At 34.6% G+C, this 19,288-nt stretch overlaps 1 protein-coding gene and 1 long non-coding RNA gene across 2 annotated transcripts in view; both read left to right on the top strand.

Moving 5' to 3' along the window:
• The window catches only part of LOC122730843, a 65,476-nt gene extending 53,339 nt beyond the window's left edge, over positions 1-12,137 (top strand). The window contains exons 3-5 of the long non-coding RNA XR_006353552.1: positions 9,421-9,511; positions 10,485-10,544; positions 11,993-12,137. This is a non-coding gene — a long non-coding RNA (uncharacterized LOC122730843). The remainder of the gene's footprint in view (positions 1-9,420; positions 9,512-10,484; positions 10,545-11,992) is intronic.
• Positions 12,138-12,577: 440 nt separating this feature from the next.
• The window catches only part of CLOCK (clock circadian regulator), a 57,979-nt gene continuing 51,268 nt past the window's right edge, over positions 12,578-19,288 (top strand). The window contains exons 1-2 of the mRNA XM_043970332.1: positions 12,578-12,661; positions 18,421-18,510. Coding sequence (XP_043826267.1) covers positions 12,632-12,661; positions 18,421-18,510 — 120 coding nt within the window. The 5' untranslated portion in view covers positions 12,578-12,631. The remainder of the gene's footprint in view (positions 12,662-18,420; positions 18,511-19,288) is intronic.

The raw sequence follows: 19,288 nt of genomic DNA, 5'->3' as shown, positions 1-19,288 counted from the left end.
GTTAGTAACGTCTTCTGTAAATTGTTGGGCTGTAATATCACCTTCCCATGAGGATTCAGAAAGCTTACTTTTTGTTGAGATTTTTATAAGGTCTGTGCCATTAATTACTTCTGTTGTTATGAGACAGTAATGTAGTGTTGATTCAGATGGCGGCTTCTACTACTGGATGACTTTGAGCTCAAGCTCCTTACATAAAAAAGCTTTTAATTCCTGAAAGTAGCTTCATCTTTTATGATTGGCAAACTTTAGATGCTAGGAACTGGAAATATTTTTCCCCTACCCTAAAGTTTTTTAAAAAAATGTTATTTTATTGGACTTTATTTAAGATTAAGGTTTTGTTTTTGTTAAAGCAAATAAAAACCTAAAAATATAATTTGTCTTATGTTAGTAAATTATGTATTACTTAAGATTTTTATAATTATGTGCAGGACGTGGGTAGACTATGGAGACTTAGAATCTTGATACATATGGCAGTATCAAATTCTTTTTTTCTTTTTTTTTTTAATGGGGCAATGAGGGTTAAGTGACTTGCCCAGGGTCACACAGCTAGTAAGTGTCAAGTGTCTGAGGCTAATTTTGAACTCAGGTCCTCCTGAATCCAGGGCCGGTGCTTTATCTACTGTGCCACCTAGCTGCCCCCAGATTAATTCATTTAAAACATTCTTTAAAAAATGATTATGAATTTAATAAACCTAAATAAATGTGGATATTTCAGTAGATCAGGAACAGGGTCATATGTGAAATTGTTCACATTAAGTTCTAAGTGTTAATGGTATAGTTTTAAGTGTTTGTTATTTTAACAAAACTACTTTTCCTGTCTGCTAGCTTCAGAGCTTCTTAATGCTTTTGCTGTTTCCCCATGTTTTGTTGATGTTCTTTTCTTTTCTTTATTTCCCATCACTGTTGCTACTCACTAAATCTTCCCCAGCTCACCCCTGCTCACACCAAAGCCTTGCCTTGTAACCTAGAAGAACAGCAAAGTAAAACAAACCAACACATTGTCAGTGCCTGCAAACGTATGTCAGGTGTGATCACTACTGTACTTCCTTGTGAAATATGCGCCTGCATAGCGTCCCAAAAGAAAGTTCCTTTAACACATTCCTTTCATCACTTTGCTTGCTTAACTTTCAGTTGATACTGTCTTGGGGAATACAGGGCAATCCTTTTTATTGAGATTGGCAGCTGGGACCCTTTCACTTCTTATCCTGTTTGCTGTTGCCTTGCACACAGAGACAAAGCAGTTCCGAATATAAAGAAAGCCACTACAGCATTAGAGTAGGTAGAGTACTGATCTGCAAATCAGAGGACCTGGGTTTAAATGTTCTTATTTACTATTTGTGTGATCCTGGATAGGTCACTTTAATCAACCATCAAACAGTTCTTGTCAAGTGCTGGGGATACACATATAACAGCAAAACAGTCTCTACCCTCAGGAAAGTTATATTCTAATGAGGAAGACAACATACATCTGAAGCTATCTGTAAGATAAAAAAGTAGATCAAAGGTAACCTTAGAAGGAAAGGTGTTACCTAACAACCAGTGGGATACAGAAAGGCTTCCTGTTAAAGGTGATACTTGAGCTGAATCTTGAGGAAAACCAGGGATTCTGAGAAATAGGGGTGAGAAAGGAGAGCATGCCAGGCATAAGGGACAGCCAGTACAAAGGCATAGAGGTAGAGTGTCATGTGTGAGGAAGACAAATCAAGCTAATAGTGGCTGATTTACAGAGTGCATGGAGAAGAAGAGGCAAAAAGTGGGAAGAAGCCAAGTTGCAAAGAGTTTTCAATGTATTATAAAGTGGATGGTATTTGATTCTGGAGGCTTTGGAGGGCCACTGAAGTTTATTAAATAAGGGGTGACATGATCAGACAGGTATATTAGGAAGATCAATTTGACAGCTAAGTGGAGAAAGAACTGCATGGGGACACAAAGAAGGGGGGACTATTATAGTAGGCTAAGCAAGAAGTCGTGAAGGTTTGAACAAGAGTGGTGGCTGTGTGGAAAGAGGAATGCATGTGAGAAATATTGTGGAGGTAGAAAGACGTGGCAAGATTTTGGTGCAATTCAGGTCACTGACATGACTAATTTTGTTTCCAGAAGACTAGTGATAAAACAAATTTCCCTTGTCTCTGCAGAGATATGGTGGACTATGGGTACAGAATGAGGCCTGCTTTATCAGAAATAGTCATTGTGTTAATTTCTTTAACTTAACCATGTCTCTATTGCAACACAGTATAGAAGGAGAGTTTTGGAAAAGTGATAAGTGTTAAAAAGTAGTGACCTATCTTTCTTGTTGTTTGTGATCCATATATAGAGTGAGTATAAAGTAATGAGATTGCTTTATAGATACACTTTATATTTCAGGAAAAGACATGGAGTACTGAATTAAGCAGAACTTAATTATATTTCTCTATTGTTCTCAGGCTGCTTTGGCTGAGAAAACTTCTTAAGTACTTAATGCTACTGTTTATTTATTTTATTTTATTTTATTTTTTTACATTTTTATTTATTTTTTAAAATTTTTTCCGTTACATGTAAAGATAGTTCTCAAGTTTTGTTTATACAAGCTTTCCAATTTCAGATTTTTCTCCCTCCCTCCCCCCTCCCCTAGACAGCAGGTAATCTAATATAGGTAATATGTATACACATAATAACATTAATCCTATTTCTGCATTAGTCATGCTATAAGAGAAAAATCAGAGCAATGATGAAAAACCTCAAAATAGAAAAAACAACAGCACCAAAAACAAAAGAAATAGTATGGTTTGTACAAAAATTAATTATTATAACTATAACTAACCTGGAAAATTATATATAATTGGATTTATGAAAAATTATGATTATATGAAAAATGATACATTTAGAAAAATTATAATTGGGCTACACGTAACCCCCTTCGTGGTCGCCATTCAAATGTAGAAATATTTTTTGATGATTTGGACTAATTTGGGGGGCTATACTATGGAGGACTAAACTGGGACTTATGACTATTTGGCTATCTGACTTCGTTAATTTAATATGGGCCGTTTATAAAGTTCCACCACACTGCTCCTAAACTGATAAAGATTAAGAAGCCTCTTAACCAAATAATCCAAGCAGAGTTTATTTATGAGATACTATTTCAAATTAGGAATACAGGGAAATAAAGTGTACAACCTGACTGCTTTCCTGTGGGCTCTTTCCACTGCATCTCTTGCATCTCTTTCGCACCTGCTGCTCTTCGAACTTCTTGAATACAATAAGGGCCTTAGCTGCCTCCAGCCTCAGGGCACGTTACACTTTCCCTAGTTTGTATTAAGGCCTGTAACCTTGTCAGACCCAGCTCTCCTTTTCTGAACGGAACTCTCCTCCGCTTGTCCGGGCTCCCCTCTAGTCAGCTTCTCTCCTAGTCCGTCCCCCTCCTTTTTTAAGTCTGTCTCCTTCCTCCTCTCTCTCTAGTTAACTCCCAGGTTTATATATACCTTTTCTTCTCTCCACTCAAATCTCGGGGCTTCCTTTGCCCTCACAGACCAAGCTAATCCGCCAGCCAGAGCTGCGGCTGGTGGGGGGTGGTGCGCTCCAAGTTTCATGTGCCTCAGCACAGGCTATCCGGGATCCGCTCAGGTCAGAGGGAGCTGGGGACTTTTTTTTCCCCCCCAGCTATCTGACCTGTCGTCTTGTATAGCCCACGGGGCTTTTTCACTCAGCTGAAGCTGAGGAGGAGGGGGGAGACCCTGAGGGCCTAAGGCTTTCTAATCTCAGCCTAAAGGTAGGGTCCCCAAATCAAAATAAATTTCCACAGGTTCATTCAGCATCTATACTCCACAGTGCTACTGTTTATTTTTGTTTAAAATTATAATAATTCTTTTCTATTTGCTGAACAGATTTTAGATTTTGAAGTATTTTGATTTTCTCAAAACCAGTTTTGAAGCTAATTTTACAAGTAAATTATTATTAACCTTTTTACTTGAGACAGTAAATAAGAGCGACAAAATAAGAATCAGAATCTATAGAATAAAGCTATTGAACTAGTTTCAAAGATTAAAATTATATTAATTCTATTTCTTCTGTATTTTAGAAGTTGAAAATTTTGCTTTTAGATTAGCATCATCTAATTCTTTTCTGGATCATTTATGGTCACTTTGTTATTTAGTGCTTGATGTTCAGGAATGCTTGATCCTACTCTTTATGTTGTTTAAAGTTTTTTATAGATGCGGAAACTTATTTGTTATGACATAAATTTTTAATAATTCCTATCTCCCCTGCCTCTTTATGGACTTAATTTTAAATAACCAAAAACTATTTGATGTCAACAAATGTTAATACCTACTGTATCTTATGGCAGTTTCTATTTTTTTAAATGCAGCCACTGTCAATACCGAAGAGATTACATGGGCTCTCTGCCAGCTACATGTTGACTTAGAAGACCACAAATTAACAATATATATATTTGATTATATTTTTATTTATTTTGTTTAACATGCCCAATTACGTTTAAAAATGTTTTTTCTTTCTTTTTCCCCCAATTACATTTTGTTGTTGTTGTTGGCTTTTTTTTTTTTTTAGTGAGGCAATTGGGGTTAAGTGACTTGCCCAGGGTCACACAGCTAGTAATTGTTAAGTGTCTGAGGCTGGATTTGAACTCAGGTCCTCCTGAATCCAGAGCAGGTGCTCTATCCACTGCACCATCTAGCTGCCCTTCTGAATTACATTTTAATCAAGCTATACTCAGGAGATTGCATGTGACTGTTAGTCTGACACCTTTGCTTTACAGTGCCTTCTAAGAAAAAAGAACTAGTTATTGAAGTGCTGCAACATGAGTGCTTTCTGGTATTGAGCCATTAACACATAATCATGGAAAACCCTGCCTTATTCTTTCAGAAATCTTATAGTAATAAAAGGTAGAGTACAGGGGTGTGTTTTGATTTTTGTAATCAATCAGCAACAAATCCATTTAGATTGTTATGTTTGGGATAGTCGAGACATTCTTTATAATGGATTGAGTTTAAGACACTTACTTGTTCTGCTACTGCAGAACACTTAACCTTAACTGCAAGTCACTTAACCTTTCCAAGACGAGTTTATCATCTGTAGAATGAGAATAAATAGTATCTGTAGTGCCTCCTTATAAAATTATTGTGAGATGATGTATGTAAAGAAATGTGCAATCCTTAAAAGTGGTCATGGATATTATTTCCAGTACACAAACATTTAGTAAAAACTGTTACATGAAAAGTAAGGGAGAAGCAGCATGGCATAGTGAATAGGGAGCCAGCCTCAGAGTCAGGATTACTTGGTGTCTTCTCAGAGGAGATCTGATCATTTGAGGAGGGAGAGAGGACTGATGACAACCAGGAAAGGTTTCCTAGAAGAGTTAACGTAGGACCTGAAACTTGAAGAATGTTGCAGCTTCTAAGAAGAAGAACTGAAGAGGAAATGGATTCTAGGCAGAGGGGTGCAGCATGGGCAAAAGGTAATGGAGGAGGGGCAGCGAGGTGGTACAGTGGATAGAGCACCGGCCCTGGAGTCAGGAGGACCTGAGTTCAAATCCGGCTTCAGACACTTAACACTTACTAGCTGTGTGACCCTGGGCAAGTCACTTAACCCCAATTTGCCTCCTTTAAAAAAAAAAAAAAGGTAATGGAGGCAAGAGAGGAATGCAGAGGTTAAGAAGACCAAGTAGGCCAATTTGGTTGGACAAAAAATGATGATGGAGAGCAAGGTGAAATAAGCCTGGAAAGGTATGCTGGAACTATCTTTGAAGGGGATTGAAAAAGCCAGACTGAGGAGCTTGTGTGTCTATATACAGTCAGCAGGGAACCACTGAAGGTTCTCTAGTCGTGTATATGTGGGTTCTTTCCCTCTGTATTTGACATCTTTGGGTATACATTTAGTATTTGCTGGCTCTAAGGGTATTGCACAATTGTGATGCGTATTCTCATTTGTCTCCTTGCTTCTATTCTCCTCTGCTTCAATCCAATCCTAACAATAGCTGGCCAAAATAGCTTCTTAAGCATAAGTTGACCATGTCCCTGCCCATCCTTATCACATGCTCAAGAACTCTCAGTGGTCCCTGTTGACTCTGTTGTAGCATACTAACTCCAGTTGGTTTTTTAAAGCCCTTCACAGTATGGTACAATAGAGAGAGACTCACACATACATGTCTTTTTATATATAAATATGTATACATGTACACATATGCATGCTTATGTACACACACAGTCATCTCTCACACATTCCCAGATTTCACATTCTCGGTTTTGGTTACTCAAGGGTTGGCCAATGATAAATGTGAATTTGCAGTGTATGGAAACTCACAGACAGACAGCAGGACAAGTAATTAAGAAAACAAAAAATTTTTTAGTAAGTTATAAATACTGAATATTATTAATCTGATTTGTCATTTACTACCATAAATAAATGAACAGTTAAATTTTGTTAACACTTTCAGTGTTCTTTGTCTCTCTACCAGCCTGACTCAGTCACATGAATTTCTCCTGCAGTGATCTTTTTGTAGTGGCTTTTTGTAGAAGAAAATCAGTGGAAGCAGTAGCTTCAGCTGTGCGGTGGCTGTGAAGCTCAGCATAGTATGTGAGATATTAATCCTCGCTCTTAGAAGCTGCAACTTTTTTATGATGCAGTATTGTTGTTTTACTTGTTTTGTGGGTTAGATTATGATCAGCAATTATTAAAATAAAGGTTTGGGGGGGCATCTAGATAGCGCAGTGGATAAAGCAACCGGCCCTGATTCAGGAGGACCTGAGTTCAAACCCAGCCTCAAATACTTTAGAACTTAATAGCTGTGTGACCCTGGGCAAGTCCACTTAACCCTCATTTGCCCCGCAACAAAAAAAAAAAAAAGGTTAGAGTAGGGCCTAAAGTTTGTTGTGATTTTTCACATTTGTGGGTGTCATACGCCCCTAAATTCACCAATATCAAGGGCTAACTTGGATCACACACACCATACACACCCATACACATCACCCACACCCCCCACACACACACACACAGACACACACAACATATAGTCAGATAGCTATATGTCAGTATTTTTTATTGTAGCAAAGAAACTAAAACCAAAGTGGATGCCTGTAAATTTAGGAATAACTGAACAAATTATAATGCATGAATTTAATGGAATGTTATTTTGCCATAATAAATAGTGATTATGAATGATTCAGTGAAATGAGAGCTGATACATGATGAAGTAAGCTGAACCAAGATAGGTTATACAGTGATTACAGTAAAGGAAAACAACTGAAAATCTTACAAACTGTGATCAGTGTAGTAACCAATTATGATTTCAGAAGATTTATAATGCTTACCACCTCTTTGAAGAGATGTACAAGAATGAGACATTTTTAGATATACTGAGCATGATTTGTTTTATTGACGATATTTATTTGTTATTATATATGTATGTGTGGGTGTATGAAAAAAGTTTCAGTGAACCACTTAAAAATACATAGAAGAGAGCAGAAGGGAATTTGGAAGAGGACACTGCCTGCATAAGCATTTTATATTTCACACAAGCATGGCAATTTCGTTAGCTACCAGGTTAATTTAATAGCTACTCTTAAAAGTATATAGCAAATTCAGTTTCATGTACAATAATTTTTTCTAGTCATTGTATATTGAAATGTTTAATATTTATAAATATGTCTGATAACATTGGGGGTAAAAAACTAATGGTTTTATGAACTACCTTATTTCAGTGCAGATGTATAAAAAATTAAAAATATATTATTAAAATTCACAATATGAATTAATTATTGCATTCAATGGTAAAAGAAGTATTTCCCACAGACTTTTTTTTTAAAGTGAGGCAATTGGGGTTAAGTGACTTGCCCAGGGTCACACAGCTAGTAAGTGTTAAGTGTCTGAGGCCGGATTTGAACTCAGGTCCTCCTGACTCCAGGGCCAGTGTTCTATCCACTGCTCCACCTAGCTGCCCCAACTTTTATTTTTGAATTCAATGAAACTCTCAAAACTCAGCTTTCATGTTTGTTGATGTTTAAGTTCATAATGAAAAAAAATATTTAAAAGAAAAGAAAAAAAGCTAGATGAGAGGTAATAATGTGCTGAACCAGAGTGACCTTATGAGTGCAGAAAACGAGATAGAATGGAGAAATAGCGTGGAGATTAGAATCGACCAAACATAGAAACTTATTGGGTACAGAGGTGAGAGTGAAGCATTTAGAATAATCAGAAGTTAAAAATGAAAGTGAGTAGAAGGATAGTGGGATTCCTGATTTAAAAAAAAAAAGATTTGAAGGAGAAATGGGTTTAGAATGAATTCTTTTTTGGACTTGTTGAGTTTGAGATGCCAGTGAATCATCCAGTCTAAGGATAGTCCAGCAGACATCTTTAGGACTAAAGTTCAGGATACATAGTTCCTTCTAAAACTCTTCACACACTATTGTTTGTATGAGAGTTTTTAGAACGCTGCTTGGGCAACTGAGAAGTTAAGTGACTTGCTCAGGATTCATCATAGCTGCCTACATGTCAGACTGACTGGATTCAATGTATGGTTATATGTGTGTGAGGATGTAGATTTCACATGCAGGTATCTGCATGTTTATGCATATGTATATTCATGTGTATGTGTTGTACATGTAGTGGTGTACATAGCTTACACAAATATATATGGTGTGTATAATATAGAATGTGTATAAGTATAAATGTAGTTACATAGATTAGGATTCATACATAAGGAAATGATCATTGAACTGAAGAGAGCTGATGTTATATGCAGTGTTATATGGAGAAGAAAGTGGGTCCAGTTATTTTTTTTTATTTTGCCATGTATTTATTAGGATGAGTTCATTTTGCATTTTATTTTATAATGGATACAGTCAATAGAACAGGCTGAGATTTTGCATTCTTCTAGAATCCTTTTTTTCTTTTTTAAAAAAGGTACATGTTCTAGATAATGTTAATATGTAGTCTTCCAAGTCACTACTCATATAGTAGGAATCATTATGTATGGTTTAGTGACCCATTTCTATTTTAGTTTTTTTTTCTTTCTGTGATGACACTAATGCTTTTTATTTTTTAAAGTAACAAACATTTTTATTTATAGTTTTGGGTTCCAATTTTTAGCCCTCCTTCCCTCCCTCCCTTCCCCCCTCCCAGAGGGGGCAGGCAATCAGATATAGATTACATATGTGTGATTATGTAAAACATTACCATATTAGTCACTTTGTACAAGAAAACTTGAATAAAAGAAAAATAATGAAAGAAAGTGAAAAAAAAAGGTACATGTTCACATGAACTAGAAGTGCTTACCCAATAGTCTAATAAGTCAACTTTGAACTAAATTTTTCGAATAGATTTCAACAAGTTTAAAAAGCATTTTTTTTTATCTGAACTAGTATAGCTTTGACAAGCCAACTTAGTTTACTAGGAAGTTAATACCCCCTTATTTCTCTTCTTACCCAGGTAGATGTACAAATGTCTACCACAAGACGAAAGCGCAGCATGTTATGTACTTTACCATAAGCTGTCATAAAATGAGCTCAATTGCAGACAGGTATGTTATTAGATGCAATTTTATGTTGAATTAATTTTTCAATGGCAAATTAGTAACATATCAAATACATGTAAAAAGGCTTTTATACGTAAACATAATTGTTTTTAAGTCTCATCTCTGGGTTCAACTATCCTTTTTTAATGGTAGGTAAGGAACAATATTATAGTTTAGACAAGGTAAATAGGGAAGATTGCAGTCTGCTTCCTTCCATAAAGAGGATATGTAAGAGAAGATCTTGCTGGTAAGCATACCTTTTTAGATGAAAAAGATTTGACTACAGGAACTAGTGATGAATTCCTAAACCACTGAAACTTATATGTTGTTGAGTAAGAATATTGGGACCGCTGATAATAGAAATTATTTTTTAAAATTCACAAATATAAGTCTCATAACATTGGGGGGAACTAATGATTTTGTGAACTGCCTTACCTCAGTGCAAAAGTATAAAAATTAAAAATGCATTATTAAAATTCACAGTATTAATTTAATTATTGCATTCAGTGTCAAAAGAAGTCACTTCCCACAGACTTTTATTTTTGCCTAATAGTATTATACTTTATATTTAACTTCTTATCAGAATTGCCTATGATAGTGGTGGGCAATAATAAATATTAAATAGGTACTTGTTAAATTGAACTAAACGCATATCTGTTCAAGTTTTAGTTTTCTTATATGGTTCATGCATGCACATGTATGTATATATGTGTCTCTACAGATATATAAATATAAAGATGTATATAAAGTTAAATGTTGGTTCAATAACAACACAGTTTGTAAGCCTTCAATATACTGTATAAAAGTGAGTTAGTCATTGAAACGTTTTTATTTGCATGGTTTTTGCAAAATAATAAGCCTACTTATTATGAAGATGATTTTACAGTATATGGGTCAAAGCAAGTAATATGATTTTTTTCCAGTGCATAGTGATGTATACCATTAATCTCGGTTTATAATGTTTCATTACTCTTTCTAGGGATGACGGTAGTATTTTCGATGGACTGGTGGAAGAAGATGACAAGGATAAAGCAAAAAGGTGGTTATTTAAGATGTGTACTTAGAGTAAATGATTAAATTGGCTGCCTTAAAAATCAAATGTATTATTAAAATGAAAACATATTTTAATATTAGCATGCTTCTATAATATAACTTATTCCTGAATTTTTAAAGTGTATTTTCCTTTAAAAATAATTTGATACTGCCAAAGACAGCCTTACCAAACAAATGAATATGAACATGACTATCATGTTTACAAAAAGATAAATTATTAAAACAATTCCTTGTAATGGCCTTTGGTACACTTAAGTGTTGTCAAATCATTCCTCACAGAGAGACATGAAAAATTCCAAATATCTTTTTTTGTTTTGTTTTGGGTTTTTTTGGGTGGGCAGTGGGGGTTTAAGTGACTTGCCCAGGGTTACACAGCTAGTAAGTGTCAAGTTGTCTGAGGCTGGATTTGAGCTCAGGTCCTCCTGAATCCAAGGCTGGTGCTTTATCCACTGCGCCACCTAGCTGCCCCCCTGTTCCAAAATATCTTAAAGCTTAGATTGTTTGATTTTTAGATTGGCAGTGGATTGCTTAAATAAATAAGATAAAGAATGTCTGAAATTATGGGGAACTCAATAGGAAATGTGGTTAAATCAATGAGTTTACATGTAACTTTTCAAAGAGACATTGATGTATACATATATTTCCATCTATAGCTATATATTTTATTTGATCATAAATGCTCTATAGAAGTTGGAATTTTTTTGAAAATAGTACTTTAATTTCACAGTACCCTTGCTTAAATTGAAATCATAAGATATTAAAATTAAATAAATTTAAGATTGTATGATGGCACAGTGTAGGGGAACTGACTTTCTTTCATTTCTACTATTTGGAATACTTAGTGATGAATTTGATTAATACTTTAAGTGCTTGATTTATTTGACCTGTAAATGAACTTCATTTCATATCAATAAACCTTTTGTAAACAAATAATATAGCCACTGTTCTTCATAAATAATGGAGTTTTGTTATTATGAGTTATGTTTAACTTTGTTTCTTTTAGTAAGACATGTAAAAACTTAATCTGTAGTATATTTAGCTATAAATTTAGCATGGTGGTTTTTTTCCTTCATTATAACCAGGACATCTGCACTTTGATGTGTAGGATATAAAGATTCCTGAAACAAATCAGAAACATTTGTTCAAATGAGTTAAGAACATTGTTCAATTTGATTTTATGTGAATGGTAACCTTTTTGTAAATATTTGCTGTTTTATGCTGAATAAATAAATGGATATCTTTTTTTTTAACCTTCCAAAATCAATGGCACATTCATTTGTAAAATTGTTATTTTTTCAAAAATGTTTTTAAGTTCTTAATATCAAACACATTGAATTGTGAATCAAGAAATATTGATTCTCTTCCTGTGAATGTTTTATCACCTAAAAATAAGGCCATAGACCAAATTGGATAATGATTTCAACTCTTCCTCAGAGTATCTAGAAAACAAATTCTGAGAAGAAAACGCAGAGATCAGTTTAATGTTCTCATCAAGAATTGGGATCTATGCTTCCTGGTAATGCTCGGAAGATGGACAAATCCACTGTACTACAAAAAAGCATTGATTTTTTACGGAAGCACAAAGGTATTTTAAGCTTAACTCAATAAATGTATTAAGTAGTGCAAGCTGAATCCAATATTGGTTTTATTGTTTAAGGTAAGGTATAATTTACAAAAGATCAACATTCATTTTTATGAGATTTTGAGTTCCAAAATTTCCCTCCTTCCCTTCCCTACCCCTCCCCAAGATAGCAAGCAATCTGATATAGGTCCACTTAGTCATGTTGTAAAAGAAGAATCCAGAACAAAGGGAAAAACCTTCTCCTCTCCATAAATCTGAGAGGTAAACTTCCTTCCTTCCTAATTTGTCTATGGTATCACTCTGTTTGTAACTTTAAAAAGAGATATTTTGTTTCCTAATAAGTAACCTAGAAATGAAAAGCAATGGTCTTAACTAGTGGTTATTTTAGAAAACAATGTGTGAAATATAATCCTTTTATAATCTCTTACAGAAATCACGCACAGTCAGATGCCAGTGAAATCGACAGGACTGGAAACCTACATTCCTTAGTAATGAAGAGTTTTACACAGTTAATGTTGGAGGTATATTAAAATTCATCTTCTTAAAAATTTTAACTTCAAGAGATTCTTAGTGAGTTTTGATAAATACAGTACTATTTTGATTTAATTTAATTCAACAAGCTGTCCTTTCAATGAACAGAAATCATTTGTTTTTATACTATAATTTTGGGCAAACCAAGGCTAAATTTCTTAGATTCCATATAATTTGAGTTTTTTACAGAACTTTTTTTTTTTTTTGGCAGGGGAAAGGAGGTTTTAAGTGACTTTCCAGGGTCACACAGCTAGTAAGTGTCAAGTGTCCGAGGTCAGATTTGAACTTAGGCCCGCCTGAATCCAGGGCCAGTGCTTTATCTACTGCGCCACTAGCTGCCCCCCAATAATGAACTTGATCCAGACTTGGTTTTTTGTTTGTTTGTTTGTTTTTGTGGGGCAATGAGGGTTAAGTGACATGCTCAGGGTCACATAGCTAGTAAGTGTCAACCAACTCAGGTCCTCCTGAATCTAGGGCCGGTGCTTTATCCACTGTACCACCTAGCTGTCCCTTTTACAGTCTTAAAAAGAGAAAGATAGGCTTTTGATTCTCCTTATTCTGAGGCTTCTTTAAGAATAAGTAAAATATTCATTACTTATTAATGCTTTAAAAGATATTAGCTATCTTCTGTCATATACTTTAATTAATGCAAGGCCTGTCTTACACTAAATTTTAAAATGTATTTCTAGAAGGCAATAGTAAAACATGGCTCTAAGTTTTAGTATTATAAGTGTAAGGGGCTAAAATTCTAGCTTAGTCTGTCTAAAATATCTAATGAGTGGTCACCAATAAATTATAAGCTTTAGTAAGAGTTTAGACTTTTTAGTATTAATTAAGGAGAATAAGAATTTGGTGAAGAGAGAAAGAAAGGCCTAGATTCTTCTATCTATCAAAGGGAGAGTGCATTTTTAGCTCCACTCTCCACCAGAGTCCTGAAGATATAGAGTGAGAACACCAGCCTCGACCCCTCTTCCTCCTACAAGCAAACGTCACTTCCTGATGCCAAAGAAAAGCCACATGTCTTGCCCTCAGGCGTCTTCTCCTCATGGCAGGGCTTTCCTACAGTAAGTCTCCAGCAGGTGGCGTCATTCCAATCATTACAGTCCCCCCTTTGTTTCTTCAAGAAACAAGGGGTGTTTCCTTGATGAAACAGTCAAAAATAACAGAATATAATACCCTATGCTAACAAACAATATATTAATAACAATATAGAAAAAGGAGAAAGAGGAAATTTTGTCCAGAGGGGTGGTCCCTCATGAACTGGCACTTTAACACTAGCCTGCAGGGGGAGGGCCTCTGCAGAGAATACATATTACAAATGGTGTACATAACAGAAGGGAATAAAAATCAACGAAACAAAACTGTTCATTTAAAGTCTTTGAAAGTCTTTTCTCAGATGTCCTCTGGGTGTAGTTGTGGAATGAAAGTCTTTTCAGGGGTTGATATGTGGATGCTGGTAATCAGCCAGGAAACTTTCCTACAAAATTGAACTTAACACAACTTAAAAATAGCTTTGTCAATAATCAAATCAAACAATGAAAGTTCTTAAAAACATGTCTAAGGGAATTCAGAATCTTAGTTGTTATACATGAAACATATAATAAAACAAAAATTGAAACACACTCTAAAACTTAATATTACTACAGTTCCCCCTTGTGGAGGGTAAATTGAGAAGATAATTGCTGTGATATTAATTTTAAAAAATAATTTTTATCTTTGTTTCATCACTTTTTGCATCATCTGCCTAATTATCCTCATACCATTATGAGAAATTAAAGAATCTAATATAATTGGTAACAGATGTCAAGGCCAAATCCAACACTGTATTTGTTATGACATCTGAGATAATTATGGGGGTTACCATAAAAGAACAGAAAAATGATGGGATATGAGCATTCCCACACTTGAACAATATATACTGCCCATGCAGTATGCCAGGCTCAATGGGAGAGCGCATTTTTAGCTCCACTCTCCACCAGAGTCCTGATGAAAGAGAGCAAGAGCACCAGCCTTGCCCCCTCTTCCTCCCACAAGCAAACTTCACTTCCTGACAAAAAGCCACATGTCTTGCCCTCAGGTGCCTTTTCCTCATGGTGGAGCTTTCCTACAGTAAGTCTCTAGCAGGGTGGCATCATTTCCAATTGTTACATAAGAGAAAGTAATTATTCTTAACTCATTAGAAATTCTTTATAGGAACTGAATATGTATTCTTTTGTAGTAAGGAAGTTTTCAAAATCCATTTAATTTAGGTGCTAATGGTGATTTTTAAAAATCAAAATTGTCAAATCTGTTCAGAAAACTAAATAAAACTTCTGAGATCTATGATTTCTTTGATTTCTTTGCTATGGGTACTCCCTTCATCAGCATAGATTGAAACCTTTAGTCAGTGGTCTTTTGGAATTGCTATAGCCAAAAAAAAAATTCCATCACCTACCCTTCAGTGATTAAATTTAGTATGACTAGTCTGCTGTTAGCAGACAGTCGAACATTAAGCCTGAAACTCTGCATCTTTCCTGCTTGTTGTTGTCTCTGTCAGAGTTTATGTCTTTCTAAGACTTGGAGTTCTTAGAGAAGCCAAATTTACCTTCATGCCTTGATAACACTTTGGAGTGGTACTTGAATGGATGAACTAATTATAAATGCTATATAAATGTTGAGATGCTCACTCACCAAAGCTAATCATGCATTTTTGCTTCTTATGAGGTGTGGCAATGTAACATAGCTGCTGTCCCTATACACCAAATGTATTTAAAGATTAAAAACATTTGTATGAAAACCTAACAAAAGAACTATGGGAGGTAAGAGAAATAATGTTTTTGAAGTATACAGGCTTTGGTGGAGGAGGAAGAATAGGAAGGTGAGAAAATGTATGAATGAAGCAGAAAGGTAAAGGAAGTAATCAGCATATAGAAAAGCATAGAGGTTAATTATTAAAACCTTTCCTCACCTGCTGCCTAGTTTTCTTTTATATTTAGCAATACAGATTTATTTAATAAAAAGAATTTGGGGGCCCTATGCAAAAAGACATATCAGTCTATTATAATAAATATGTTTATAATTTCCATATGACAAAAGACCAAATCATAGCAAGGGAGGAGAAAGAAGCGAATTCATGGATTAACCTTTGTTGATGTCAGTTGTAAAAGCTAATTGTTGGGTTAGATAAATATTGGTGCTACATATGAAAATATTGATGAACATGACTTGTGATACAGAGTGAAAGATTTGTGAAAATCAATCTTATTTGTGAAGCCTAAAGTACAATCTGGTTTTGATGCCCTTGTATATATTTATAATAAAAACTCAATATATTACCTAAACAAACATGCAGTTAACTTTTTTATAATTATAAAATAAACTGAATTATAATTTATAATTTTTCTAATTGTTTTCTCCACCGGAAAATAGCTTATTTAGTATTACTAATTTAGCTATTATTAATTTAGCTATTAGCTGTTAGTGACATGGGTGAAATAGTTTTTGTCTTTCAGAAATTTAAAAAATATAATTATTAAATCTCACCAATTCTTATATTATTTAGAATTATACCCCTGAAATTTTCTGCATTTATATTTTACATTTGTTAAATGAAGCATATTTTTGGCAATTGAAGTATTTATTTACTATTACTACAAAATAAATTTGCCCTCTGAATTTATAAAGAGTGTCTGTGAGTATGAGAGAGAGTGTATGTACGCGCATATGTGTGTGTGTGCACACACATGCGTGTTATTCTTGGATCTAGATTTTGATATAAACATGATTTGGCCTATTTACAGAATTTTCAGTGTTTCATTTTAAGATATGGAGAGGAAAATCTAAATATCTAATTTCAGTGGGCCAGATTTCACCTGGCTATGGTTTCTCTGGCCGGAAGATTAATATGCACACTCGTACAGACACATATAACAATATATACACCTATATATCCATTAAAATAGGTGGCACAGTGGATAAAGCACCACCCCTTGATTCAGGAGGAACTGAGTTCAAATCTGGTCTCAGATTCTTGATACTTACTAGCTGTATGACCCTGGGCAAGTCACTTAACCCTCATTCCGTCTGTCCCCGTCCCCCCCCCCCCAAATAAATAGATAGATAGATAGACATTTCTATCTACTCAGCTGTATGGTATTTGGTCTACTTATTTGTACTATAATAAAAATAGCTATTTCTGACATGACAGTATACCACTTTGTGTACTGGCCAGAGAAGATTTTAGCCAGTTGAAATATAGCCTTCTATTTAGATTTTTTTCCCCTATATCCTAGACTGAAACATTAAAAATACTTTAGGAGGGCAGCTAGGTGGCACAGTGGATAAAGCACCAGCCTTGGATTCAGGAGGACCTGAGCTCAAATCCAGCCTCAGACACTTGACACTTACTAGCTGTGTTACCTTGGGCAAGTCACTTAACCCTCATTACCCTTCAAGGAAAAAAAATACTCCAAATGGGCAAGCCAGTTCATGTTTGAACAAAGATCTAGATTGAAGAATATTACATAAACACAAGACTGTGAGCAGGAATTGTTTCATTCCTTGTATTTGTATTCCTAGTGCCTAGCACAGTATACAGAATATACTAAGTGCTTAATAAATGCTTGCTTGGTACATATGGTATACATAGATATACCTATATGTGATATGAGTGTTTATGTGTGTATGTATATATCTTAGTAACAGCAGTAAATATTTTCTTCAGTTGTGTCTGACTTTTCATCACCCTATTTGAGGTTTTCTTGGCAAAGATACTTGAGTGGTTTGCTATTTCCCTCTCAGCTCATTTTACAGATGAGGAAACTGAGGGAAACAGAGTTAAGTGACTTGTGCTCAGTGTCACACAGCTTGTAAGTGTCCAAAGTAGTAAATATTAAGTGCCAAAAATATATTTGATTTGTGATAAATAGGAAATATAATATAGCCTATTTTAAGGCTCTACTTATAAATGTATGAAGATAATGGAGTAAGAATTTAATTTTTAAAGAGTTTCTAGAAAGAAAAAAATATATTTTCATTTTCCTTTTTACAATCTTTAACATATATGCATGTGTATGAGTGCCTACACACATATCTTTCAGCTATATAAGATAAACATTTTACATATTTTCCTGCTGTTTCTGATGCTTGATTGTTTTCTCAATTTAATAGCCACAATTCATGTAGAAGACTAAAAGTAGGTCATCAGTGATGCTGGTAGTGGCACTTATTGATTTATTAAGCTGCCTATATTGGGGATAAGCAGCAATATGCTAATGTTTACTATACACACATCTATATGTTTTATTCTCATTTCAGTAATGATATTATTATAAAAAACATCAAGAGGCTTTATCCACAGTAAAAGTTGTTGGCACTTCAAAAGTATGAATTGGGGTTTTTTGGGTACCTAATAAATGTATATACATTAACACGTTTTAATGAGCTATACCATATGTACAGCATACTATGTATAGCTCAACTGAAGGGTAGTCATGGCCCCTTAGGAGTGTACAATCTAATAGATAACCTGGAAAAAAGAGGAAAGTGTTTTGTTCTTTTTAAAATCTACGTACCTGGGAGGAGGCTGGAATGCCTACATACATGTACGAAGAAATTGAAGGGAAATAACTCAAATATTTTGGTAGTGCACTTATAAACCTAGATGAATTATATAGGAATACCTTCTCTTTCATCCTATGAAATGATATTTTTTATTTCTCATATGAACTTTTTTTCTTTACATTTAACTGACCATTATGTTTAATTTCAGGCTCTTGATGGTTTTTTTTTAGCAATCATGACAGATGGAAGCATAATATATGTATCTGAAAGTGTAACTCCATTACTTGAACATTTACCAGTAAGTATAAAAAATGGTTATTAATGAATCAAACTATAGACTTAAGTTTCACAGAGTGGTTAGAGTTTTCTTTTAAAAAGTCAATTAGTGCATGTATAGAACCCATTTAATTTCTTTCCATGCTTATCATTGCATTTTGCACAGCACATAGGAATATTTATTGAACTGAAGGATAGTATTTTTATAGAACTCTTGTGTTCATACTCCATTACTTGTCCTCACTTTCATTTTTAGTAATACCGTAACATGTTAGTATGCTGGTATGACCAAAGAGTGGAATATTCCAATTACTGTCTGGTCCCTTTGCTTGGAATTATCTCCCTTGTCACCTTCTCTAAAAATCACTGGCTTCTTTTTTTTTTCCATATAAATATTTAGAGATAGTTTTCAACATTTGTTTTTATAAGCTTCCTAGTTTCCAATTTTTCTCCCTCCCCCCCTTTCCCAAGACAGCAAGTAATCTGATATAGGTTATATATGTACAATCACATTAAACATATTTCTGCATTAGTCATGTTATGAGAGAAGAATCAGAGCAAAAAAGAAAAACCTCAAAAAAGAAAAACAAAAACCATAGAAATAGTATGGTTCGATCTGCATCCAGATTCAACAGTTCTTTTTTTTTTCTGGATTTGGAGAGCATTTTCCATCACTAGCTTCTTTTAAGATTGAAGTTGAAAGCCCCCTTCTGCAGGAGGCCTCACCTAGTCCCTCCAGATACCAATGCCTTCCCTCTAAGGTGATTTCCTATGTAGTTTTCATGTATCTTTTATGTATT

This window comes from Dromiciops gliroides, chromosome 6 (assembly GCF_019393635.1).
Source record: "Dromiciops gliroides isolate mDroGli1 chromosome 6, mDroGli1.pri, whole genome shotgun sequence".
Taxonomy (NCBI): domain Eukaryota; kingdom Metazoa; phylum Chordata; class Mammalia; order Microbiotheria; family Microbiotheriidae; genus Dromiciops; species Dromiciops gliroides.
The sequence above is the reverse complement of the archived record's forward strand: the minus strand, read 5'-3'. Positions and strand labels throughout refer to the sequence as shown.